Source organism: Cervus canadensis, chromosome X (genome assembly GCF_019320065.1).
Source record: "Cervus canadensis isolate Bull #8, Minnesota chromosome X, ASM1932006v1, whole genome shotgun sequence".
Taxonomy (NCBI): domain Eukaryota; kingdom Metazoa; phylum Chordata; class Mammalia; order Artiodactyla; family Cervidae; genus Cervus; species Cervus canadensis.
In genome coordinates this window covers 59,285,381-59,313,030 of record NC_057419.1, presented here as the reverse complement: position 1 = coordinate 59,313,030, position 27,650 = coordinate 59,285,381, and the positions used below count along the sequence as shown (strand labels likewise).

General features: G+C 39.8%; 1 protein-coding gene and 1 long non-coding RNA gene across 3 annotated transcripts in view; one reads left to right on the top strand and one right to left on the bottom strand.

Moving 5' to 3' along the window:
* The first annotated feature begins 587 nt into the window (after positions 1–587).
* LOC122434396 lies at positions 588–27,410 on the top strand. Its single transcript, XR_006267364.1, has 3 exons — positions 588–623; positions 3,952–3,954; positions 27,015–27,410. It is a non-coding gene; the product is annotated as an uncharacterized LOC122434396 (long non-coding RNA).
* The window catches only part of MTMR8 (myotubularin related protein 8), a 249,806-nt gene continuing 228,555 nt past the window's right edge, over positions 6,400–27,650 (bottom strand). For both annotated transcript variants that reach the window (XM_043457715.1, XM_043457716.1), the window contains one exon: positions 6,400–6,872. In XM_043457715.1, the coding sequence (XP_043313650.1) occupies positions 6,540–6,872 (333 nt within the window). In that variant the 3' untranslated portion in view covers positions 6,400–6,539. The remainder of the gene's footprint in view (positions 6,873–27,650) is intronic.

Sequence of the window (27,650 nt, the reverse complement as noted above, 5' to 3'; positions counted from 1 at the left end):
TGATGCCCTCCAACCATCTCATCCTCTGTCGTCCCCTTCTCCTCCTGCCCTCAATCTTTCCCAGCATCAGGGTCCATTTAAATGAGTCAGTTCTCCGTATCAGGTGGCCAAATGATTGGAGTTTCAGTTTCAACATCAGTCCCTTCAATGAACACCCAGGACTGATCTCCTTTAGGATGGACTGGTTGGATCCCCTTGCAGTCCAAGGGACTCTCAAGGGTCTTCTCCAACACCACAGTTCAAAAGCATCAATTCTTCAGTGCTCAGCTTTCTTTATAGTCCAACTCTCAGATCCATACATGACTACTGGAAAAGCCATAGTCTTGACTAGATGGACCTTTGTTGGCAAAATAATGTCTCTGCTTTTTAATATGCTGTCTAGGTTGGTCATAATTTTCCTTCCAAGGAGTAAACGTCTTTTAATTTCATGGCTGCAATCACCATCCACAGTAATTTTGGAGCCCAGAAAAATAAAATCAGCCACTGTTTCCACTGTTTCCCCATCTATTTGCCATGAAGTGATGCAACCAGATGCCATGATCTTAGTTTTCTGAATGTTGAGCACTCATTTCACATGCTAGCAAAATAATGCTCAAAATTCTCCAAGGTAGGCTTCACAGTATGTGAACCATGAGCTTCCAGATGTTCAAGCTGGATTTAGGAAAGGCAGAGGAACCAGAAATCAAATTGCCAACATCCATTGGAACATATAAAAGGCAAGGGAATTTCAGAAAAAAAAAAAAAAAAAAAAAAACATTTAGTTCTGGTTCATTGACTATGCTAAAGCCTTTGAGTGTGTGGATCCCAACAAACTGTGAAAAAATCTTAGTGATGCGAATACCAGACCACCTTACCTGCCTCCTGCGAAACCCGTATGCAGGTCAAGAAGCAACAGTTAGAACCAGACATGGAACAACAGATTTGTTCCAAATTTTGAATGGAGTAGTCAAGGCTGTATATTGTCACCCTGCTTATTTAACTTACATGCAGAGTACATCATGCGAAATGTTTGGCTGGATGAAGCACAAGCTGGAATCAAGATTGCCAGGAGAAATATCAATAACTTCAGATATGCAGATGACACCACCTTTATGACAGATAGTGAAGAGGAACTAAAGAGGCTCTTGATAAAGGTGAACGAGTGAAAAAGCTGGTTTAAATCTCAACATTCAAACAACTAAGATTATGGCATCTGGGCCCATCACTTCATGGCAAACAGATGGGGAAACAATGGAAACATTGACAGACTTTATTTTCTTGGGCTCTAAAAATCACTGCCAATGGTGACTGAAGCCATGAAATTAAAAGACACTTGCTCCTTGGATGAAAAGCTATGACAAACCTAGACACTGTATTAAAAAGCACAGATATTTCTTTTCTGACAATGGTCCATCTAGTCAAAGCTATGGTTTTTTCAGAAGTATTGTATGGATGTAAGAGTTGGTTTATAAAGAAAGTTGAAGGCCAAAGAACTGATGTTTTTGAACTGTGGTGTTGGAGACGACTCTTGAGAGTCCCTTGGAATGCATGGAGATCAAACCCGTCAATCCTATAGGAAATCAATCCTGAGTTTTCATTGGAGGAACTGATGCTGATGCTGAAGCTCCAGTACTTTGACCACCTGATGCGAAGAGCCAACTCACTGGAAAAGACCCTGAAGATGAGAAAGATTGAAGACAGGAGGAGAAGTGAATGACAGAGGATGAGATGGTTGGATGCTATCACTGATTCAATGGACATGAGTTTGAGCACACTCCTGGAGATGGTGAAAGCCAGGGGAGCCTGGCATGCTATAGTCCATTGTGTCATAAAGACATGACTGAGTGACTTAACAGCAACAATGACTTTGCTCACTGAGTTTACCCGACTAATACCTTTTTTTTTTTTTTTTTGCTCTCTACCAATTACAACATTTTCCACCGTTCAAGGCCAAGATCAAACACCACCTCTTCCATTATCCTTTCCCTCAAATTAGTACCTGAAGGATAACTCTCTGGTTTCTGCAGACAGTGGACCATTTGCAATTTGGATCTTGTCTTTGGTAGCCACCTTTCTGAATAAAGTGAAATAATTTTCCTATTACAGGAAAGAATGCAGACTTGTTAGTGTCATGTGCAGAGCAGAGCCAGCCCTAGGCTCATGGCAATTCCAGTATAGAAGGGAGGGTAGGACATAGGGAGAGAAGAAAGTAAAATAAATGTTAGGAGGAGAGAGGGAGAGAAGGGTTATAATTTGGCTTTCTTGGAAGCTGCATTCCCACTAGTCTAGCTTATAGTCAAGATCTAACTGGGAAAACAAAGTACATGGAAACTGCTGGTTGTAATGGGGATATGAAGGAAGCTAGATTAACATCTAGGGGCAGTACCAACAAGAGACTAAAGGCAGGAGTGAGCTTTCATTCCAGGCACCTTCTCCTCATATCTCCTAGGGAAAGTTGCCTCAGAAGATTCATCATCAGAATTTGAGATGATCCATTTTAACTCCTGGTCTGTTGTCTGGATGGGAAAGAGACCAAGGTACCAGGCCTTAAAGTTGTTTCTGTCCATAGAAGCACAGGCCAGTAGAACAATAGCTCAGAGGCCTGGAGTGCTGAGCTACCAATAACATGGGCACTTAACTTTGAAAGGTTCTCAATCTGATTATCTTGGAAATAGGGCAAAGAGTTTCAGCCTTTCCTCTCTGTCTAGGATTTGCTGTGCTCCTACATCCTCATCAAATGCAAGTCTTCTGGCATGCCAAGAGTATCCACACATTTTCAAAGGTCAAGCAGGGAATCTGTATTCTAGGTGGCACAGGAGAGGCTACTCTGGGCAGGCCCCATTTGAAGGGTGTATTTTCCCTGGGTCATAAAGTATTGGGTTGGCCAAAAAAATTCATTCAGGTTTTTCCATAATACCTTACAGAAAAACCCAAACGAATTTTGTGGCCAACCCAATAGATGGGGCTGCTGAACTTGACTCCAAATCTCCTAAACCTTGACTAAGGGGATGGGGAACAGAACAAGGAGTGGGGTCCCAGATAACACCCATCAGGAACCCAGATTGAAAGAAAGATAAAAGATACCTGTGGCTCTCTGCCCTGAAGTCTGTTTATAATATATTCCAGTCCTTTACTTCTCTTGTTTCTTGGACATAAACAGTTGCACTGTCCTCCAAAATGCCTTATGCATTTGAAAGTCTGGAAGCTGCATGGGGCAGGACCATGGGGATAGATGGCCAGTTTTCTTGCCTTCCTTTCTAAAGGCTCTCAAGCACTAGGAGCTAGGGGAGTGTGCAGGCAGTAAGAAGAAGGAGAGGCAAGTAATTTTCGACCCCATTCCCTTCCTCCTGTTCTGCATGATAGGAGATAATTATGTAGGGGTGTGGGGGGTGGGTCTGTCAAGACAGCTCTGAGGAAAAGCTCTAAACATCAAAAGTACTTCCCACATAGCTATTATCTGGGCTTGCATCCTCTATGCCTTCACCTTGTATCTCTCTAACTGCTCATCCATATCTTCACCCACAGTTGTGCAGGAGATATAAAAGAAGGTACTGTGAAAGGATGAAGATTTAGCAAAATTGAAGGTGCCTAGATCTGGATTTGGGTGGCTATTTGTGCTGGTCCAGGCCCCATTTGCCTCCTTCCCCTGTTATTCTCCACATCATAGGTTGACTGAACACTGCAGGCTGCATTTCCCAGGCTTCCTTGTCAATCATCTTCTGGTTGGGTTCAACCAGTGGAAGGCACTGATGGGAAGGTAAGAAATGTGGGGATGTCAGGGTACTTAGGCTCTACCTTTTGTGCCTTTGGTGGCATTTCTGCTGTGTCTCTTCTATGGCTTCTGCTATCAGTATACTTCCAATTCTGCTGTGTGATCCAATTCCTGGCTCAGGTCATACAACCTCCTTCCACTGTCCATTTTCCACCTTGCCCTGCTCTGCCAGATGTTGCAAGAGGGGCTGACCCCTCTAGGTTGTGTTTCCCACGCTCTAATATTATTTGACCTGTAGTTTACTCCAGTGAAACACTGGAAGCAGACTGATGGGCAAGAATGATGTAAAGGAGAGGGTGTTTCTTCCTTTCCTCTTGTTTGGATACCCATGATAGACCCGTGATTTCACTTTCCATCAAGTGACCCAAGTCCCTAGCCTCTGGACATATCTCTTCCCTCACCCCTTTAGCCTAAGGATGGTGTTAGACTCCTGCTTTCACTAATCTATAACTTCCTGTCCTTTTTAGATTCTCTGCCTATCACCTATGTAACCATTTTCCATGTTAAATCTGTTGTCATAAATATTTGGTAATTTGTGTTCCTAGCTAGATCTTGACTATATAATAGACTAGTGATAATGCAGCCTATGATTCAAGGTGAGTGAATGGGAGACTCCTTGGCCATTTGACTCAAAGGTGTTTGGCAACTGCAGGAGACAGGAAGAATAAAAGAAAAGCAGGCCCCGGTAAGGGCCACAAAATAAATTTATAATTATTGATAAACTGGATGCTATAAGGCATGAGACTCTTAGAACAAGTCCAGAGGGAACACTTCATAATCTTGAAAACAAGATATGATCCTGGGTTGGAAAACCAACCCCAGACTGTTTCTCAACTGGTGTCTCAGAGTCACATGTTTTACATATCTGGTGGAAAATCTATAGATAAGAATATTAGTTACTGATTTGTTATTGATTACTGTTTCTTAATTACTCAATGGTTAATGATCATTTTGTTCTTTGGCCTTGAAGGCCACATGAGTTATAGTTTAACTCCCTGCATATTCTTTCATTCATGGCTGAAAGTATAATAAAGCTGGCTTAGATTCAGTTTCGGCACCTTCACTTTGGAGTGGTCTTGGTCCCCTGGTCCCTTGATCCTTGCTTTTCTGTGAATTCTTGTGCCTTGTTTCTCATTCTCTTGCCACATCACACTTTTGGAAACCCTGCTTGTCGAGCCAGTCTTGACAGGCAACAGCCCCTGAAAAGGTGGCTTTCATTCACCACAACCTGGTGTCAATAGATTGGTTGTGGACCCAAGTTTGGTTCAGTAACAGTAGCAGCCAAAGATTCAATGGAGACCCAGGGCTGAACAAGATGATGCTACCCTTATACTTACCTGATTTATTCAGGACCTTGCTGCTAGGACATTACAGTGCCAATTGTCTCAAGGATCTTGGTGGGGAGGTATAGGCCACTGGGTTAGTTTTATCTTTCAGAAGTCAGGCTCCTATGCCTGTTGAATGCCAGATCAGTATAATTCTTTCCCATGACCAACTTGACACCTTCCCCAAGTGAACTCTGTGCCCCCCCAACCTAACACACACCAGACACAACAGCCCCTAGGATTTATTTTCTGAGGATTTTATTGTGGAGGATAATACAGGAGAGCAGCTTTGGGTGAGTGCATAGAGCTGTAGTTCCCTCCAGCTACCTGGATCCCCAGGTGATTTCTTGGAGGCATTGTAGGTTTCTGGGGAGGCTGCAAGATTACAGTTGGTGTTTGAGGTAGCTAATCAACATGGGGGGAATATCCAGCTGGTCGATGGCTTGTGGCTGGCTGGTGTGGCACAGGGATCTGCGGATAACTAAACGAGCCTGTGATAGCAGTGACCGTGGAGTGGCTACAGTAAGGAAAAACAGGTTTTGAGAAGCAATTCTCAGTGTGGTTCTCCCACCCAAGCCTACATCCATCCTGCCCTGGCTACTGCAGCCCTAACTGCTCTCTCCCTTCTAAGAAATGTCCCCCTCCCTGCCCTAAAATGCATGGTACCAATGGGGACACACTGAAGCCTAGAGAAGGCATGTTCAAGGCCACAAAACTGTCATTGGCAGAGCCAGAACCACAAATTGGGATTGTGCAAACCTTACCTCATCTCAGTGAACCTTCTCCTAAAAAGGAATCTGTAACCTCTTTTCTACTAGGGCCCCAAGAAAGGGGAGACAATAGTGTTTTCTCCAATTCACCCCAGAAATATTAACTTAGGGGGTGATTTGTGTCCCTGGGACATCCAAGCCAGGAGACCTATTAGAGCTGGTCTGCTTGACACTCACCTCGGGCCTGTACCAGCAATGCAGTGCTTTTATCATATTGCGAGTTCAGGTCCAGGGAGAGAGATGGAAGGTAGATGTTAGCACCAAAATCAATTAACAGCCGGATGTACTCTGGCGCACAATTATGGTGGAGGCAGATTTCGAGGAGGGTGCGGGGCCGTGGGATTCGAGCCAACAGGTGCTGGTCAGTACAGTTGTAGTCAGGGTCTGCCCCATGGAGCAAAAGTAGGCGGAAACAATCAAGGTGACCATAGACTGCAGCCAAATAGAGGGGGCCAGAACATGAAGCTATGTTCGATGCCCAGACTGGTAGTTTTGCCTTGACATTGACCTCTGCACCATGACCCAGGAGCTCCTGCAGGATGGTAACAGCACCATCACGGGCAGCTGTGAGCACAGGAGAGCAGTTGTTGTAGATGCTACCACCAGGACAGGCACCAGCTTCCAAAAGCACACGCACGCAGTCCAGATGACCATGACTGACGGCGGTAAAAAGTGGTGTCTGTGCCTTGACGTCTAAGCTGTCAACATCAGCACCATGTGCCAGGAGGACCTGCAGGCAGCTAAGGTGGCCATAAGCAGCAGCCAAGCGCAAGGGTGTCCCAGGGACACCCCAGCCACTCCTACTGTTGATAAATCTTTTGTAACGCTCCTGGCACAAAAGCTGGTCCAAAGTATAGGAATCATTGTTGTACACTGCTTGATTGAGAGCCTGCTTCTCTCCTGTGTCGGTATCCTCCTCCTCATCAGGCTGCAGGAGGGAGAAGATCTTGGTGATGTCCATGAGGTTTTCACCTTGGCTGATTGGAGCAAAACTATTCTCATTATGAGCAGGAGGATATGCCAGATCTGTGGGTGACAAAAACAGGAGACTGAGGGCTGCCATCGAAAGCCTGGATGCTTGCTCCCCCATCCTTCACTATCAGGCTCCTCCCTCATTGGCCCCCTGCTTCTAACTCCTACTCCATCTTATTTCAGACCCTAGAGATGGCTGCAAAAATAGATCAGGTCATTTCACAGCCTGGTACCTTTGCATATGTTGTTCTGCCTACTCTTCAAACTCCTACTTCTGGGAAGCCTTCCCTAATCTCTGCCCCTTCTCAGGGATTCTAAAGGATTACAACTAGGCTTTAGCTATGAACTTTCACATCTTATTTCCACTTATCTGTGCTTCATCAGTGTGTAAACTCCAAGGTGAGGACTCCTGTATCCATCTTATTATTCCTCCACTCCCGGCAGAGTCTACATCATGGCTAGGAAGTTGATAGATGAATCTTAATTCAGAATGTGTGGGCTAATGAGTTGGTTCTGGTCTGGCAGTTGCTAGGCCAACAGAATGGTGCTTTGTGGTGTCAAGCGGTCATCCCTGAGCATTCTGACATCAGTCTTATGGGGGCAGGCCCTCAATTCTACCTCTCAGCCTTTTAGATGAGATTCAACAACTTCACAAGCTTCCCTAGTGGCTCAGATGGTAAAGATCTGCCTGCAGTGCAGGAGACCTGGGTTTGATCCCTGGATTGGGAAATCCCCTGGAGAAGGAAATGACAACCCACTCTAGTACTCTTGCCTGGAGAATTCTATGGACAGAGGAAGCTGGCAGGCTACAATCCATGGGATCACAAAGAGTCAGACACAACTGTGTGACTAACTTTCACTTTTACTTTTCAACCTCTTAATAGCCCCTCATAAGTGATGTCCACGCAGACTCAGGTCCCATGCTTCAGGCAACAGAGTTGCTCAGGAAATGGATGGTGAATGGCATTCACTGATTAAATAAAGAAATGACATTATAAGAAATACACTTCAAGTAAAATAAACTTAAAGAGATAGTAAGAAATAGTTGAGGTTTCCAGGGCAAGTCCTTCTCTCTGTTGACAACTAGATTTTCCACCAGGACCACTCCAATCCAGGAGCACCTTTGATTGCCAGCAACTCTTTGGAAACTATGGCTTCTCCATCTCTCTGCTGTTGTTTTTTTTAGTTACTAAGTCGTGTCCAACTCTTTGCAACCCCATAGACTATAGCATGCCAGGTTTCCCTGTCTTTCACTATCTCCCAAGTTTTGCTCAAACTCATGTATATTGAGTTGGTGATGCCACCCAACCATCTCATCCTCTGTTGCCCCCTTCTCCTCCTGACTTCAATCTTTCCCATCTCTCTGAGTCAAGCCTTTTCCCATCCTCTCTGCTCTACCCAGCCTGGAGCCTTGCCTCAACCCTCAGCTCTTGTCTCATTACCCCCAGGCTCTACAAAATCACTCATCGCCCAGTGACTGACTCAAGCTAATGCTTTGAACTTTCTTGTCCTGTTTGTAATACTCCAAAGTCAAAGTCACCCACCTCAGTTTGTAATGTCATCAGGATAAGCTGGTAGGTTTTTCAGAAGTAGAGTCTTCATCCTCTCCCATACCCTGCAGCCCTGGGCTCAAGGCCACACACCTCCTTATATTCACCATCGACCTCGACCCCTCTTTGTTAGCCTGGTACCTCGAATACACACTTCATAGAATGATTTGTGAGGTGGGTGGATGGGTCTCCCTCAACTTTAGCTCTCCCTATGCATCAGCATCAACTCCATATATTTATTATTTATCCATTTTTGGGGTGCAATTATAACAGGATTTTAGAAATCAGACAGATCTAAGTTTGCAACTCAGCACCCCTATATTCTATCTGAGTAACCTTTGGGCAAGTATCTTCCCTTCTTTGGGATTCAGTTTCCTCATTTATAAGACAGAAATAATTGTCCCTGCCTCATGGAACTGTTAAGAGAAAGAGTGTGTGTGCATGTATGCTTAGTCATTCAGTCATGTCTGATTCTTTGCAACCCCATGGATTGTAGCCACTAGGCTTCTCTGTCCACAGGATTCTCCAGGCAAGAATACTGGCATCGGTAGCCATTTCCTTCTCCAGGGGATCTTCCTGACTCAGGGATCAAATCCAAGTCTCCTGCATTGCAGGAGAATTCTTTATTGGGTGAGCGACCAGGGAAGCCCCAAGAGAAACTGAGCTACCACATGTTAGATCTTCAAAGGTGAGCTTCCTCTGTGCCTTCAGTCTCTCCACTGGTTCCTCTCCCTCAGTCATCTTTGGAAACAAAACACTTCTATGGTCCTTTGTCCTACTCTAGCTACCTTTCTTTTCTTCTTCACCTCCAAGTCACTTTTCCACCCTCTGCAGTGGCTCCATCCACCCTTAATCATACACTGAATAGTTCTTTAAAAGTCATCCTTGTGGTTAAATCTACTGGCTATTTATCAGATATTTCCTTTTCTGACTCTCCTGGAACATCTGACCACTTCTTCCTATGTAGTCTTCTCTTAGCTTCCTGGCCAGCACACTCTTCTGATTTCCCCCACTCTGTTCTCCCCTGAAATAGTTCTGTCCTCCGTGTTCTCTCCTTCTAGAGCTATAGCTTTCACCTTTATCAGGATGATTTCAAGCCCACTACTCCAAGTACCCCAGCTCTCTCTTCAGCAAAGGTATGTATTTATAGAATTCTTTCAGGTACTTCAAAATCAGCACTATCACACCATTACTACTACCATCACCATCACCAAACTAGATCCACATCTCAGTTCCTCATCATCCAACTGGTCAACCAAACCAAATACCCAAGACTAATGTCAGGCCTCTTTATTTCTTTCTCCCATCCCCATCTAACTGATTACCAAATCATATGGATTTTACTTCCTAGAGACCTCTATAGGCTACCCCTCTCAGGCTCATACTCATTGCCAGTACTTTATCTAGGCCTCTATCATCTTTTGCATCAACTCTTACTGTAGTCTCCTAGCTAGTTTACTTTTTCAATAATTTCTTCTTATTGTTGCTAAAGTGATCACTTAAAAATATAAACCTTGTCTGTGCCAATCCTCTATTTTAAATCCTTTAATGACTCCCTTTTCTTTCAGAGTATAGCCCAGATGCCTTGCCAAGCTTACAGGTCCTTCATGAGAAAACCTTGGCCCAAATCTCCAGCCTCACTTTCTACCACTTCTCTACTTATACTCCAAAATCCATCGATAAGGGAGGAGAAATTATGGCTCTTAATATATATCATGCTTCCTTCTTTCACATGCTTTCCTTCTTCCTCTGATGGGTTACTTCCTTGAGTCTTGGCTCTTATAGCACTAGAGCAGTCATCACACTGTATCACAACTCCTTCTGTGTGGATCTGTTTTGTCCCCACTGCAGATTGGGAGTACATATATGGAAGTAGTAAAACATGGTCTAGGATTCTGTTTCAATCTCATCTCTACCACTAGTAGCTCTGTGACCTAGGGCAGGTCATTTAATCTCTCTATGTCTATTCCTTCATCTGTAAAGATAGAGTAATAGTAGTATCTGTCTCAGAGGACTATTGTTAGGATTAAATGAGTTAATACATCTTAAATATTTACAATACCACTTGAATGTAGTACTCAGTAACCATTTTCACTATGATTATTATTACTACTTAGGTCTTCAATTTCTATGACTACTGCTTCCCCCAGAGGTTAAAGCTCCATAACTTCAATTTAGAGATGGAATAGAATCCAGGTTTCCCTACACCCCATCCTGTACTTTCTATTACCACCTGAAAAGCAAACACATATCCCTCCTCCTTGCCTCAAGCAGTTGTATTGTAGCTCCAAGAATCCTCAGGTTTGAGGGTCATGCTGGATTCCAGGACCTTAATCATATGATTTGTAACTTCTTTACAAAATCATTAAATAAAATAAATCTTACTATTTTACAATATTACTATCTTACTCTTGGGGGAGTGATGTTCAGAGAAATGAAGAGGAAAGGGAGTATGAAGGGAAATGCTGAAGATCTTACCAAGGTCATATTATGAGCCTACAGCAGGGCCAATATAATGAGCCTCCAGAGGGAGAACAAGACATAAACCCCAGCAGCCCTGGGTACTTGAGTGAATTGTACCTCACCTCATTAGATAGGGTAAGAAAATCTAAGTCATCTATTGTCTAACCTCACCGTACTATTGTTTATTAATCAGAGTTATTATGTGGGGACATTCTGTGCAAGGATCCTTCTCCTGATCCCCAAAGTGCAGGGGTTTTAAACTCTTTTTTGGTGACATCAGCCCCTGTGACAATCTTATTAAGTCTCTGGCCCCATCTCAGAATGATTTTTAATTTTTTCTTTCTTTTTAGATTAATTAATCTATTTTAATTGGAGGATAATTACTTTACAATATTGTGATGGTTTTTGCCATACATCAACATGAATCGGCCACAGGCATATGTGTCCCTCCATCCATAAGATACATAGAATTAAAGGAAACCAATTATATTGAAAAATAGCTATGAAAATATTTTAAAAATTGCATGATATAGTAATAAAAGTTCTTTATTAACACATTAAATAACAAGCTCTACTAATAATTTCTAAGTTATAATGAGCACAAATGGCATTTCTAGATCTCTGTCACAACTGTAATATGAAAGGAAATATCTATGATTTCTTCTGGTGACCAAGTTACAGGAACTAGTAATATGATTGCTATTTGCTGCCTGCATTCATCCTTGAAGGAAGTAGTAAATTTCAGTTAGATTAAGGGGAAATAAAAGTGTTTGTTCATATCATCTGTATTTTTGGACTCTTTGCATTCTATCTAGGCCCTCTTGTGGGGGTGTCTGTGAATCTAGGTTAAGAACTCCTTTGGGAGAGTGGCTGGTTTCAGTAGGCCCCAGAATAGTCTGCCAAGCATTAATAGACTATTTTTAACGCTCGTTTTCCCCTCCCCTCCACATTGAGGAGCTCTGCCTTTCTGTCCTTGAACCTACCCTTCTGCATCCACACATACTCACAAATGCTAAACAAGGACACAAAGACAAACCTTCCCTTTTCCTGTATTGCATAACTGAAGCAATTTCCCTGAAGAAGTAGGCCCATTTGAATCCCAGAGCCCTGGCAGACATACTTTCCTGGGACAAACACAGCAGGAACCTGTCCTTCTCTCTGTGAGGTTTCCTCACTGACCTCCCAAGCACCGCCAGAAACCAGACCCAGTGGAAAGACTACAAAGGGTGGTGATCATAGGTTCACCACCCGGCAGCCCTAAGAGTTCACTTGTTCCTGATAGCATCGTCATATTCTAGGCTCCAGGTACTCACCAGACTGCCCCTACACCTCTGCGAAGCACTGGGCCTTGGTGGCCCCTCCAAGGGGAGCCCCCTACTGCCCCAGGGGCTGGAGCAGGCAGAGCCCCCAGTTTCCACTGTTAATAACACTGCCTGCAGTCTGGCTGAATAGATCCAGAGGGCTAATTTTAGGCTACCCTCCACCCCGCCTCCACCTCGCTCTGAAGGCCGTGTTATCTTACTAATGCCATTCTGGGAGAGATCCCTTTGAGAGCAGGGCCATCCATGGGGAAGTCTTGGAAGGACTGACTGACAGGTGTCTGGCTGTGCTGAGACTTAGGCTCCTAGTGTGTCCCAGGGTACCCCTCCCCACCATTCAAATAGGCTACAAGGCCAGACTCCTGGCTGTGGGTGTTCCTATCCTTTCACCAAGGGGCCAGAGAAGGCCCAGTCTTCCTTAGCACACCTTCCTCTGGTCCCAGGCCTCTTCTTTTCCTCTTCCTAACTTAGCCTCTTTGGATTTCCTATTTCCTTTTTTGAATGACCAACAACACATTGCCCTCTCCTTCCTCCACCCCAATACCCCTACTCCCAAGAGTGAGGAGGATGGTGGGAAGCAGAGAATGCCACACTGGAACATACATCAACAAGGTTTTCCAAAGTTTAGAAGGCCCTATGTGTGCTAAGTCACTCAGTTGGCCCTGATCAATTTATAAATGCCTCCCCTGTCCACCAACCCACCAGACTCAGCTTAAAGAAAATATCCACAGCATTTCCACCCTTTTCACATCTAAGACATCGAACCAGATTCATGTGTCCAGCACTAGGAACTCTGTCAAAAGCTCAGATCTTTAAAGTATTGTTTTAGCTCTCTGGTTGGCATTAAATGAAGGAAATGGTAGAGAGATATTTTTAGAAATAGTCACATTATCTACCTTAGATATCACCCAAAAAAAGCAAGTGGAAGCGAGCACCTTCTTCCTCCTGGGAAGAAATGCCAGCCTAGCGTTTGTTATACAAACTACACCACAAACCATCTGATCATGCCTGAGAAACACTTTATGGAGAAACTATTGAGAAGCCACTATGTGTAAGGTTCTAGATGTAGGAAGAACTTTAAAAAAATGTAAAATATGGTATCCTTGAAAGAGTTCACAGTTTATTAGGAAAAACAGACATGAAAACAATTGGTATTTCTCATAATGCAACAATGGTTATCTTGTGTCCATATCAATCTCTCAGATTAGTCCAGGGAGTAATTGCAGGGTTTTGTGTCCCTACATGCCACCAAAAACAATAACTTGAATTTTCCTGCAGAGATTGCAGTCTATATAGAACATTGATCCCAAGACCTCAGAGTACTTTTTTCCCCTTCCAATTATCACAAAAGAGAAGGTTCCAGTCAGGGAAAAAGAAAAGCCAGTGAGGGAACAAGAGATGTGTTGCAATTAAATACCAGCAGCTGTGTTTTACATGATTACTTTGGTATTAGAATCTGCATATTGAAAGGAAACGTCCACATTTCTGAGATGTTCAATGACTTCTGCTTAAATGCGTCCAAAAATAGAACACTCTATGCGTCCAAAAATAGAACACATCCAAAAGTAGCACATCTCATTATTGGACAGTTCAGTTGGTCCTTCTTTCTGCCAAGCCTCTATCTGCATCTATAAAGCACTCCTGAGGTCAACTGTTGATCCAATTTTCACTTACTATTAGAACATCAGACAACACAGTCACTTTGTTTGTCCCAAAACAGCCCTCTGGGGATCTGATCCCAGATATCATCTTATCTCTGTGGAAACAGCTCAGTTCCATCAACTATTTATTTCAAGATCTATCTAATCCCTTTCCAAGTCTTGTCTGCCAATTCATGAAGTGGTTGTGCAGCCTGCTTACACTTTAACAGCACCAGGGAGTTCACAGGAGGTCAGATAACTCCTTAGGAAAGTGTCAAGTGTGTCCCAGTGTGATCAATGACTGACCATTGGAAACATGAAAAAGCATATCTCCTTCAGCTTAGTTTGAGGCAGTGGCCTGTAGCTGTTTATTACCCGAGGTCTCATGCAAACCTGATTAGCAGCCAACAAACAAGCTATTTATGATGCAGTATTATTCTTGAAAAAAAAATAGTAGGATTTTTTAAATAGAAAATTTTGGAGATAATTGCATATTGACATACAGAGATCCCCTGTAGACTTTACTATTTCCTCCAATGGTAGAATTTTGTAAGACAATGCAGTGCCTTAAGTAGAATGTTGACATTGACTCACCTATCTTATTCAGATTTCCCAAGCTTACCTGTAGTCATGTGTGTCTCAGTGTTTGTTTACTTCTGTACAATTTTATCACATAGTAGGTTCTTTGTATACCACCCCAATATACAGAATATACAGACAGTATACAGAATAGTTCTAGCACAATAAGGATATCTCAGATTTCCTTTTTATAGCTATATCTATTTCTTTCCCACTCTCCCTCCTTGGTTCTTAACCTAGCAATCTCTAATCTCTTTTCCATTTCTATAATTTTGACATTTCAAAATTATATAAGTGAAACTGTACCCTTTGAAAGTAGCTTTTTTCCACCCAGCATGCCCTTGGGAGTCATCCAAGTTGTTGCCTGCATTGTTTGTTTCTGTGGTATGTATGTACCATGATTTGTTTAACCATTGACCCAGTGAAAGACATCTAGATTGTATGTAGTTATTTGGCTATTAAGGAAAAACATTCTATGAACATCTATGCACAGGTCTTTATCACTCCAGTTACATCATAGGATTTATGAATAAAGTGATTACCCTAACCTTAACCCTAAAGTGATTACTCCCATTTTACTCTTCCATGTCAGGATTGTTTTAGCTATATTAGAACCTGAAGCTTTTAATTATCAATACCTTTTAGAATAAGCTTGCCTATGTCTACAAAAAATTGCTGAGACTTTGGTAGAAACTGTGTTAAGTCTACATAATAATTTCAGGAGAATTGACTGCTTTACTGTGTTGAACCCATGGTATTTTTTTTTTTTAATTATTGGAGTATAGTTGACTTACACTGTTGTGGTAGTTTCAGGTGTATAGCAAAGTGAATCAGTTATACTTAAACATATATCCACTCCGTTTTAGATTCTTTTCCCATATAGGCCATTACAGAGTACTGGGTAGCCCGGTCCTTATTGTTATTTATTTTTATATATAGTAGTGTGTATATGTCAATCCCAGTCTCCCAATTTATCCCTATCCCTCCTTCCTCCCTGGTAACCATACACTAGTTTTCTACATCAGTAACTATTTCTGTTTTGTAGATAAGTTCCTTTGTATCCTTTCTTTAGATTCCACAAATAAGTGATATTGTATGGTATTTGTCTTTTCTACATATGTTATGTTTTTACATTTATTTAAGTCCTTAATTTCTTTCATCACATTTTGTAGTTTTCAGTGTATGTACCATGTACATATTTTATTAAGTGTATACCTAAGTATTTCAATTTCTTTGGATACATTGTAAATTACATTGGGTTTTAATTTTGGTTTCTATGTGTTCATATAGAAATATGATGTATGTGTGTGTGTGTGTGTGTTTTGATTTTATATCCTGCCACAGTGCTGAATTTACTAGTTTCAGTGTTTTTGTTTTTGGTATATTCCTTTTGATTTTCTATGTAGTCAATCATGTCATCTGCAAATAGGGACAACTTTATTTCTTCCTTTCCAATCTGTATGCCTTATTTCCTCTTCTTGTCTTATGTAGTGATTAGAACTTCCAGAAATATATTGACAAAGAGTGATGAGAGTGAACATCTTTGCTTTTTCCTAGTCTTGTCGGGAAACATTTAGTCTTTTATACTAGGTATGATGTTAACTATAGGTTTTTTAAATAGATGCCCTTCGTCTAGGTTCACGAACTTCCCTTCTATTCATAGCTTACTCAGTGTTTATATCAGGAATGTATGTTGGATTTTCTTAAATACTTTTTCTACATCAATTGATGTGGTCATATAAGTTTTCTTCTTTAACCTGTTTATATGGTGGATTACCATCATTGATTTTGAAATGCTGAATCACTTTCATCTTTGAAATAAATTCCACTTGGAAATGGTAAATAATTTTTAGTGCATCGTGGGGTTAGGTTCCTGGAGGAGGGCATGGCAACCCACTCCAGTATTCTTGCCTGGAGAATCCCATGGACAGAGGAGCCTGGTGGGCTACATTTCATAGAGGGTTTCAAAGACTTGGACACAACTGAAGCAACTTAGCATGCACAGGGTTACGTTTCCTAATATTTTGGTAAGGAATTTTATGCTTAGGTTGATGAAAAATAATGGTTTGTAGATTTCTTTTTTCTTTCTCTTTTTGATTTTGGTATCAGGGTAATACTGACCTCATAAAATGACTTTATAAATCTTCTTTCTTCCATTTTTGGAAGAAATTGTGTAAATTCACAAGACTGGTGTTAATTTCTTAAATGTTTGGTAGAATTCTCCAGTGAAATGATCTGGGCCCAGAGATTTTTTTGGGGAGAGGAGTTTTTACATAATGAATTGCATTTCTTTAATGGATACAGAACTATTCATATCAGTTATTTAATTTTTATTAAAGTTTTGGTAGTTGGTGGGTTTTGAAGGGCAGGTTTCTCTAAATTGTCATGATATTAAGGGTGAAGTTTTTTGTAGCATTTCATTTTAAAACTAATCAATCATTTTATTATAGATATTTACTTGCCATCTTCAGTTCAGTTCAGTTCAGTTGCTCAGTCATGTCTGACTCTTTGCGACCCCATGAACGCCAGGCATCCCTGTCCATCAACAACTCCCAGCATCCACCCAAACCCATGTTCATAGAGTCGGTGATGCCATCCAACCATCTCATCCTCTGTCGTCCCCTTCTCCTTCTGCCCTCAATCTTTCCCAGCATCAGGGTCTTTTCCAATGATTCAGCTCTCTGCATCAGGTGGCCAAAGTATTGGAGTTTCAGCTTCAATATCAGTCCTTCCAATGAACACCCAGAACTGATCTCCTTTAGGATGGACTGGTTGGATCTCCTTGCAGTCCAAGGGACTCTCAAGAGTCTTCTCCAAAACCACAGTTCAAAACCATCAATTCTTCGGAGCTCAGCTTTCTTTATAGTCCAACTCTCACATCCATACCTGACTAATAGAAAAACCATAGCCTTGGCTAGATGGACTTTCGTTGGCAAAGTAATGTCTCTGCTTTTTAATATGCTGTCTAAATTGATCATAACTTTCCATCCAAGGAGTAAGCGTCTTTGAATTTTATGGCTGCAATCACCATCCACAGTGATTTTGGAGCCCAGAAAAATAGTCAGCCACTGTTTCCACATCTATTTGCCATGAAGTGATGGGACCAGATGCCATGATCTTAGTTTTCTGAATGTTGAGTTTTAAGCCAACTTTTTCACTCTCCTCTTTCACTTTCCTCAAGAGGCTCTTTAGTTCTTCTTCACTTTCTTCCATAAGGGTGGTGTCATCTGCATATCTGAGGTTTTTGATATTTCTCCTGGCAATCTTGATTCCAGCTTGTGCTTCCTCCAGCCCAGTGTTTCTCATGATGTACTCTGCATATAAGTTAAATAAGCAGGGTGACAATATACAGCCTTGACGTACTCCTTTTCCTATTTGGAACCAGTCTGTTGTTCCATGTCCAGTTCTAACTGTTGCTTCATGACCTGCATACAGATTTCTCAAGAGGCAGGTCAGGTGGTCTGGTATGCCCATCTCTTTCAGAATTTTCTAGTTTACTGTGATCCATACAGCCAAAGGCTTTGGCATAGTCAATAAAGCAGAAATAGATGTTTTTCTGGAACTCTCTTGATTTTTTGATTATCTAGCGGATGTTGGAAATTTAATCTCTGGTTCCTCTCTCTTTTCTAAAACCAGCTTGAACATCTGGAAGTTCACTGTTCATGTATTGCTGAAGCCTGGCTTGGAGAATTTTAAGCATTACTTTACTAGCGTGTGGGATGAGTGCAACTGTGTGGTAGTTTGAGCATTCTTTGGGATTGCCTTTCTTAGGGATTGGAATGAAAATGGACCTTTTCCAGTCCTGTGGCCACTGCTGGGTTTTCCAAATTTGCTGGCATATTGAGTGCAGCACTTTCACAGCATCATCTTTCAGGATTTGAAATAGGTCAACTGGAATTCCATCACATTCACTAGCTTTGTTCATAGTGATGCTTACTAAGGGCCACTTGACTTCACATTCCAGGATGTCTGGCTCTAGGTGAGTGATCACACCATCGTGATTATCTGGGTCATGAAGATCTTTTTTGTATAGTTCTTCTGTGTATTCTTGCCACCTCTTAATATCTTCTGCTTTTGTTAGGTCCCTACCATTTCTGTCCTTTATTGAGCCCATCTTTGCATGAAATGTCCCCTTGGTATCTCTAATTTTTTTGAAGAGATCTCTAGTCTTTCCCATTCTATTGTTTTCCTCTATTTATTTGCACTGATTGCTGAGGAAGGCTTTCTTATCTCCCCTTGCTATTCTTTGGAACTCTGCATTCAAATGGGTATATCTTTCCTTTTTTCCTTTGTTTTTCGCTTCCCTTTTTTTCTCAGCTATCTGTAAGGCCTCTTCAGACAGCCATTTTGCTTTTTTGCATTTCTTTTTCTTGGGGATGGTCTTGATTCCTGTCTCCTGTACAATGTCATGAGCCTCCATCCATAGTTCATCAGGCACTCTGTCTATCAGATCCAGTTCCTTAAATCTATTTCTCACTTCCACTGTATAGTCATAAGGGATTTGATTTAGGTCATACCTCAATGGTCTAGTGGTCTACTCCACTTTCTTCAATTTCAGTCTGAATTTAGCCATAAGGAATTCATGATCTGAGCCACAGTCAGCTCCTGGTCTTGTTTTAGCTGACTGTATAGAGCTTCTCCATCTTTGGCTGCAAAGAATATAATCAATCTGATTTTGGTGTTGACCATCTGGTGATGTCCGTGTGTTACCATCTTACTCACTTAAAAAAGAAAAGAAAAAACTTTATATTTTTGAGAAGTCTTATGTTCATAGCAAAATTGAGAGGATGGTACATAGATTTCCCAAATACTCTGTCCCTATTCACAAATAGTCTTCCCCATTATCAACATCCCCTACCAGAGTGGGCTATTTATAACACCCGATGAACTTACATTGATACATCATAATGACCCTAAGTTCATAGCTTGCATGAGGGTTCATCCTCCGTGTTGTATGTTCTATGATTGGGTCAAATATTTATATCTAACTGTGGTGTTGGAGAAGACTCTTGAGAGTCCCTTGGACTGCAAGGAGATTCAACCAGTCCATCCTAAAGGAGATCAGTCCTGAGTGTTCATTGGAAGGACTGATGCTGAAGCCGAAACTCCAATACTTTGACCACCTCATGCGAAGTGTTGACTCATTGGAAAAGACCCTGATGCTGGGAGGGATTGGGGGCAGGAGGAAAAGGGGACGACGGAGGATGAGATGGCTGGATGGCATCACCGACTCGATGGACATGAGTTTGAGTAACCTCTGGGAGTTTGTGACGGACAGGGAGGCCTGGCGTGCTGTGATTCATAGGGCCGCAAAGAGTCGGACATGACTGAGTGACTGAACTGAACTGAACTGAATGATATGTAGCCATCATTATAGTATTATTCAGAGTATTCTCATTTCCTCAAAAATCCTCTGTGCTCCACCTATTCATCCTACCCCTACCCAAGCTCAGGCAACACTGATGTTTTTATTGTCTCCATAGTTTTGCCTTTTTTAGAATGTAGCATTTTCAGATTGGCTTCTCGCAGTTAGTAATGTGAATTTAAGATTCTGTTGACCTAAAACAAGTAGAGTATCAGATATCTCTCAAGCAAAAATTAGTCTATTCAATATTAGCAGAGAATTGCAATTTGGAGTCAGTAACCATGGTGAGTCATGTTGAATTCCTCCCACAGCAAGGAAAGAACACTTTTATAGAGAGGAAAAGAAAGTTGGGAGGGCTATAGTAAACAGAATTCATGACTTTTCTTTGTCAGAGTTCTTGCCAGGAAAGAAGTCCATCTTTCTATTGGGCTCTGCTATCCTCATAGGGCATGAGAGCTCCTCCTTCTCTCTCCCAACTCTATTTAATTGAGGGTTCTATGGTTTTGTTTTTGTTTTTACAGTTCCTATATGTCTTTATATTACTTAATATCTCATTCTTTTCAGTGCTGAAGAATTTTCCAATGTCTGGATGTTCCACAGTTTATTTGTAAGTTCATCTATTGAAGAATATTTTGGTGACTTTTAAGTTTGGGAGATTATAAATAAGGCTGCTAGAAATATCTGTATGCAGGTTTTGTGCAAAAGAAAAGTACTGAAATGTGTTAGTCACTCAGTTGTGTCCGACACTTTGTGACCCCATAGACTGTAGCCCACCAGGCTCCTCTGTCCATGGAATTCTCCAGGCAAGAATACTGGAGTGGGGAGCCATTCTCTTCTCCAGGGGATCTTCCTGACCAAGGGATCGAACCCATGTCTCCTGCATTGCAGATGGATTCTTTATTGTCTGAGCAACCATGGAAACCCATCTGAGGGAATATAAATTATCAGTTCCTTTGGGTAAATTCCAGAGTTTGATTGATGGGATTGTATGGTAAAATTATATTTAGCTTTGTAAGAAACTGCCAAAGTGTCTTCCAAAGTGGCTGTACCATTTTGCATTCCTACTAGCAATGAACAATAGTTCCTATTATTCCAGACCCTTCTCAGCATTTGGTGTTGTCAATATTCATGGTTTTGGCCATTCTAATAGGTGTGCAGTAGTGTCTTATTGTTTTATTTTGCATTTCCCTGATGAATATGACATAAGCATCTTTTTATATGCATATTTGCCAGTTGTATACCTTCTTTGGCGAGGTGTCTGTTACAATGTTTGTCACATTTTTTAATTGGGTTGTTTGTTTTCTTATTGTTGACTTTTAAGAGTTCTTTTTGTAATTTCTATAGCAGTCTTTTATCATAGGTATCTTTTAAATTTTTTATTGGAGTATGGTTGCTTTACAGTGTTGTATTATTTTCTGCTGTGCAGATGTCTCTTTTGTAAAAATTTTCTCCAAGTCTTTGGCTTCTCATTCTTTTACTAGTGTCTTTTGCCTATCAGACTTAAAAAAATTAAATTCAGCTTATCAATAATTTTTTTCCTAGATCCTGCCTTTGGTGTTGTACCTAAAAAGTCATTGCCATGCCCAAGATCATCGAGGTTTTCTTTTAGGTTATATTCCAGTAATTTTATAGTTTTCCATTTTACACATAGGTCTGTGATCCATCTTTAATTTCTGTCAAAGTGTGAGGTCTTTGTCTAGATTCATTTTTTTTACATGTGGATATCCAGTTGTTTCAGCACCATTTGTTGAAAAGACTAGCTTTGCTTCATAGTGTTGCCTTTACTACTTTGTCAAAGATCAGTTGATTATATTTACATGGATCTACTTCTAAGCTTTCCATCGATCTATTTGTCTATTATTTACCAATAATACACTTTCTTGGTTACTATAGCTTTATAGTAAGTCTTGAAGTTGAGTAGTGTCAGCCCTCTGTTGTTGTTCTCTTTCAATATTGTGTCAGTTATTATGGATCTTTTGCCCCTCTATATGAACTTTATAATAACTTTATAATCAGTTTGTTGATAGTCACAAAAAAACTTCCTGAGATTTTGATTGAGATTGCATTGAATCTATAGATCAAGTTGGAGAACTGAAAACTTGACAACATTTTGTCTTCTATCCGTTAACAAGCACTATCTCTCCATTTATTTCCTTCTTCTTTGATTTCATACATCAAGGTTTTGTAGTTTTCTTCAAGTAGATCTTGCATATATTTTGATAAACCTGTCCCTATGTATTTTTTGTTGCTAATGTGAATGGTATTGTGTTTTGAATTTCTAAATTCTTCTTATTCATTGCTGGTATATAGGAAAATGGTTGGCTTTTATATATTAACCTTGTGTCCTGAAAGCTTGCTATAATTGCTTATTAGTTCCAGAAGTTGTTCCATCCATTATTTTGGACTTTCTATATGCAATAATGTCATCTAGTACATAGACAGTTTTATATCTCCCTTCTGAATCTTTATACCTTTTATTTTCTTTTCTTAGCTAGGACTTCCAGTATGATGTAGAAAAGGAGTAGTAACAAGAGTTATCCTTGCATTCTTGCTAATCAATATCTATTGATATTGATTCCTTCGTAGGAATTCCTTCATAGGAATGCTTTGAGGTTCTTACCATTAGGTATGATGTTTGCTGCAGGCTTCTCAGATGTTGTTTATCAAAGTGAGGAAGTTTCCCTGCACTCCCATTTCAATGTTTTTTTTTTAAAATCATAAATTAGTGTTTGATATCACAAATGTTTATTCTGCATCTATTGAAATGATGATGTGATTTTTATTTATCAGTGTGTTGCTATGATGAAGTACATTAATTGATTTTCAAATGTTGAACCAAACTTGTGGTCATTCCACTTGTTAAATGTTGCATTATTCTTTTTAAACACTGTTTGGTTTGATTTGCTAATATTTTGTTGAGGGATTTTGCAGCTATGTTCATGATAAATATTGATTTGTAGTTTTCCTATGAAGTTTTTTTGTCTAGATTTGGTATTAGTATAATGCTGGCCTCATCGTGTGTGTGTGTGTGTGTGTGTGTGTGTGTGTGTGTGTGTGTGTGTGTGTGTGTGTGTGCGCGCACGTGCATGATTAGCCGTGTCCAACTCTTTGCGACCCCATGGACTATATAGCCTGCCAGGCTCCTCTGTACACAGAATTTTCTAGAAAAGAATACTGAAGTGGCTTGTCATTTCCTACTCCAGGGGATCTTCCCGACCCAGGGATCAAATCCGCGTCTCCTGCATCTCCTGCATGGCAGGCAGATTCTTTACCACTGGTGCCACCTATGGTAAACCCCTCATAGAGTAAGATAAGAAGTATTCCCTCTGTTTCAATTTTTGGAAGAAACTGTAGATAATAGGTATAATTTTTCCCCTTAATTGTCTGATAGAATCCATCAGTGAACCCATCTAAGACTAGTGATTTGCTTTGTAAGGTTGTTAATTTTTTAGAAATTATAATTGACATACAATGTTACATGAGTTTCAAGTGTAGAATAGTGATTCACTATTTTTATAAATTATAAAATGATCACCATGAAAGATCTAGTTACCATCTGTCACCAGAGTTATTACAATATCATTAACTATATTCCCTATACTGTACTTTACAGTCTCATGACTTTTTTTATAGCTGAAAGTTTTTATCTTTTAATCCCCTTTATCTATTTGCCCATCCCCCAACACACCTCCCCTCTGGCAACCACCAATTTGTTCTTCATACCTATGAGTCTGTTTCTGTTTTACTTTGTTAGTTCATTTGTTTTCTTTCATAGATTACAAAACATGTAAGTGAAATCATAATATTCATCTTTCTCTGACATTTCTCTCCATCAACATTGTTGCAAATGGCAAGATTTCATTCTTTTTTATGGATGAGTAATATTCCATTTTAAAATATATACTACCTCTTTTTTATCTATTTGTCTATCGATGGACACTTAGGTGGCTTCCATATCTTGGCTATTGTAAATAGTATTGCAATGAATACAGGGGTACATATATCTATTTGAATTAATTTTGTTTCTTCAAATAAGTACTCAGAAGTAGAATTGTGGATTAGATAGTAGTTCTATTTTTAGTTTCTTGAGGATTATCCATACTGTTTTCCATACTTGGTGTACCAATTTACATTCCCACCAACAGTGTATGAGTGTTCTCTTTTTTCTACATGCTCGCCAACAACTGTTTCTTGTTTTTTTCATAATAGCCATTCTGACAGGAGTGAGGTGTGGTATTTTTTGTGGTTTTGATTTGTACTCCCCTGATGATTAGTGATGTTGAGCATATTTTCATGTGCCCATTGGCCATTTGTATGCTTTCCCTGGGGAAAAAAGAGTCTATTCATCACTACTGCAATTTTTAATAGGGTTGTTGGTATTTTGATATTGAGTTGTATAAATTTTTATATATTTTTGATATCAACCCCTTATTGGTTATATTGTTTACAAGTGTCTTCTCCTATTCAGTAGGTTGCCTTTTTGTGTTGATAGCTTTTTTCACTGTAAAAGGCATTTTACCTTTCTCTCCTGGTGTGTATCTCTGCCTTGCTTCTATCTTAACTAAACAAAGCATTTCTCTATATGCCCTCCCACTTGTTGTGCTCTGTCTCTAATAATAAACTTTGTACCTGCAAAAAAAAAAAAAAGTAGGCATTTTAGTTTTTAGTCTCATTTGTTTACTTTTTCTTTTGTTGCCCTTGCCTGAAAAGACATGTCCAAAAAATATTGCTAAAACCAATGTCAAAGCATATTGCCTGTTTTATTGTAGGAGGTTTATTTAAGTCTTTAGTTCATTTTTAGTTTATTTCTGTATATGGTGTAATGAAGTGGTCCTGCTTCATTCTTTTGCATGTAGCAGTCTAGTTTTTTCAGTACCATTTATTGAAGAGACTGTCTTTTCCCAATTGTATCCTTTCTTGTAGATTAATTGAACATATAATTATGCTTTATTTAATTATGGCTTATTTCTAGGCTCTCTATTCTGTTTCATTATTTCTTGATTCAATTCATTAATAGGTATAGGCCCATTCAGATTGTCTATTTCTTCTTGTGTGAATTTTTGTTGATTTTGTCTTTCAAGCAATTGGTCTGTTTCATTTGGTTATCAAATCTGTGGACACAGAGTTGTTCATAATATTCTCTTATTACCCTTTTATTGTCCAAATAATAATTTATATCTTCTTTCTTCTTCACATAGTTAACTTGGCTAGAGGCTTAGCAATTTTAGTAAACTTTGCAAAGAACAAGCTTTTGGTTTTGTTATTTTCTTTATTGAATTTCTGTCTTATTTGATCTTTATAATTTTCCTCAATGTCTGCTCTATTTTTTTCTCCTTCTTTTGGTTTAACTTGCTCTTTTTTTTTTTTTCTAGTTTCCTAATGTGGAATCTTATATTAGTTACTTTAGCTCTTTCTTTTTTTTTCTAACTTAACACTATAATTTCTCTCAATGCATTACTTTCACTGCATTCCCTGGATTTTGATAACTTGTATTTTTAATTTTCACTTTCAAACATTTAAAATTTCTTTTCAGGCTTCTTCCCTGCCCCATGTGTTGTTTAGAAATTTATTGTTTAATCTCCTTATATATGAGACTTTTATGGCTACATTTTGATGATCAATTTGTGGCATAATTCTATTGTGGTCTGAGAGTATACTTTTTTAACTTCTAGTTTTTAATTTATTTTTTCAGCTTTTTTGTGATATAACTGACATGTAACATTATGTAAATTAAGGTATACAATGTGATGATTTGATACACATATATAATGTAGACTATCTATGAAAATAAGGTTAGTTAAAACACCTTTTAACTCCTATACTTATCATTTTGTTGTTATGGTGAGAAAAAACTCTCATAGAAACTTTCAAGTATAGAATATAGTATTGTTAACTGTATTTACCATTCTGTACCTTAGATCCCCCGAACTTATTAATTTTGTCACTGAAAGTTTGTACACTTTGACCAATATCTCCCAATTTCCCTTATACCTTAGGCAACCACCATTCTACTGTTTCTGCGAGTTTTATGTTTCTATGAGTTGAATGTTTTTAGATTCCACATGTATGTGAGATCATTCAGTATGTCTTTGTCTGATATTTCACTTAGGATAGTGCCCTCAAGGTCCATCTATGTTGTCACAGTTGGCAGGCTTTCTTTCTTTTTAATGGCTGAATACTATTATGTATCTATATCTAAAATGTTTTCTTTACCTATTTGTCTGTTGGCTGAGATGGAAAAAGAGTCTGCCTGAAATGTGGGAGACCTAGGTTCGATCCCTGGTTTGGGAAGATCCCCTGGAGGAGGGCATGGTAACCCACTTCAGTATTCTTGCCTGGAGAATCCCCATGGACAGAGGAGCATGGTGGGCTATAGTCCCTGGGGTCTCAAAAGAGTCAGACAGAACTGTTCAACTAAGCGCAGCATAGAACACTCAGGTTGTCTCCATGTCTTGGCTATTGTGAATAATGCTGCTGAACATGAGAGTACAGATGCCTCTTTGAGACAATGATTTTGTATCCTTTGGATATACACTTAGAAGTGAAATTATTGGATCATATGGTAGTTTTGCTTTTAATCTTTTGAGTAACCATACATTTTTTTAAAATCAAGGGCCTTTTATGGTTAGAAACCATACAGTTTTTATTAGTGGCTCTACTAATTTACATTCCCACCAGTTGTGCGCCAGGGTTCCCTTTCTTTACATCCTTGCCAGCAGTTATTACCTCTGGTCTTTTTGGTAATAGCCCTTTTGACAGGTGTGAAATGGTATATCATTGTGGTTTTGATTTGCATTTCCCTGATGATTAGTGACATTGAACACCTTTCATGTACTTATTGTCATTTGTATATCTTCTTTAGAGTCATGTCTGTTTAAGTACTTTGCCCATTTTTAATCAGGGACATTTTGTTGTTTTTGTGTTTAAGTACTAATCCCTTATCAGATATATGGTTCACAAATATTTTCTCTCATTTCATTCTCAGTAATAGTTTTTTTATAGACAAAGTTTTTTATTTTGGTGAAATCCATTTATACAGTTATTTTTCCTTTTGTTGTCTCTACTTCTAATGACATATACAAGAAATAATTGATATATCAAATATCATGAAACTTTCCCCTATAATTTCCAATTTGATTCTTTGGTATGTGGATATAATTTTACCAACATCATTTGTTGAAAAGACATCCTTTCATCCTTTCTCTGTTGAATGATCTTAGTGCTTCTATCGAGAATCATTTGATCATACATATGAGAGTTTCTGCTTTGGCCCAGTTGAGAACCGAGAACTTCCAGATGTACAAGCTGGGTTTAGGAAAGGCAGAGGAACTGGAGATCAAATTGTAAACCTCATTGGATCATAGAGTAAGCAAGGGAATGCCAGAAAAAAACAACAACAACATCTGCTTCTCCTTCATTGATCACACTGAAGCCTTTGACTGTGTGGATCACAACAAACTGTAGAAAATTCTAAAAGGGATGGGAGTATCAGACTACCTTACCTGTCTTCGAGAAATCTGCATGCAGTTCAAGAAACTGTTAGAACCAGACCTGGAACAACTGACTGGTTCAAAATTGGGAAAGGAGTACATCAAGGCCATATATTGTCACCTAGTTTATTTAACTTATATGCAGAGTACATCATGTGAAATGCTGGGCTGGATGAAGCATGAGCTGGAATCAAGATGGCTGGGAGGAATAACAACAACCTCAGGTATGCAAATGATATCATTCTAATGGCAGAAAAGTGAAGAGGAACTAAAGAGCCTCTTGATGTGGGTGAAAGAGGAGAGTGAAAAAGCTGGCTTAAAACTCGACATTAAAAAAAAAAAAAGAAACACATATGTACACCCGTGGCTGGATCATGTTGATGTATGACAAAACCCATCACACTATTGTAAAGTAATTAACCTCCA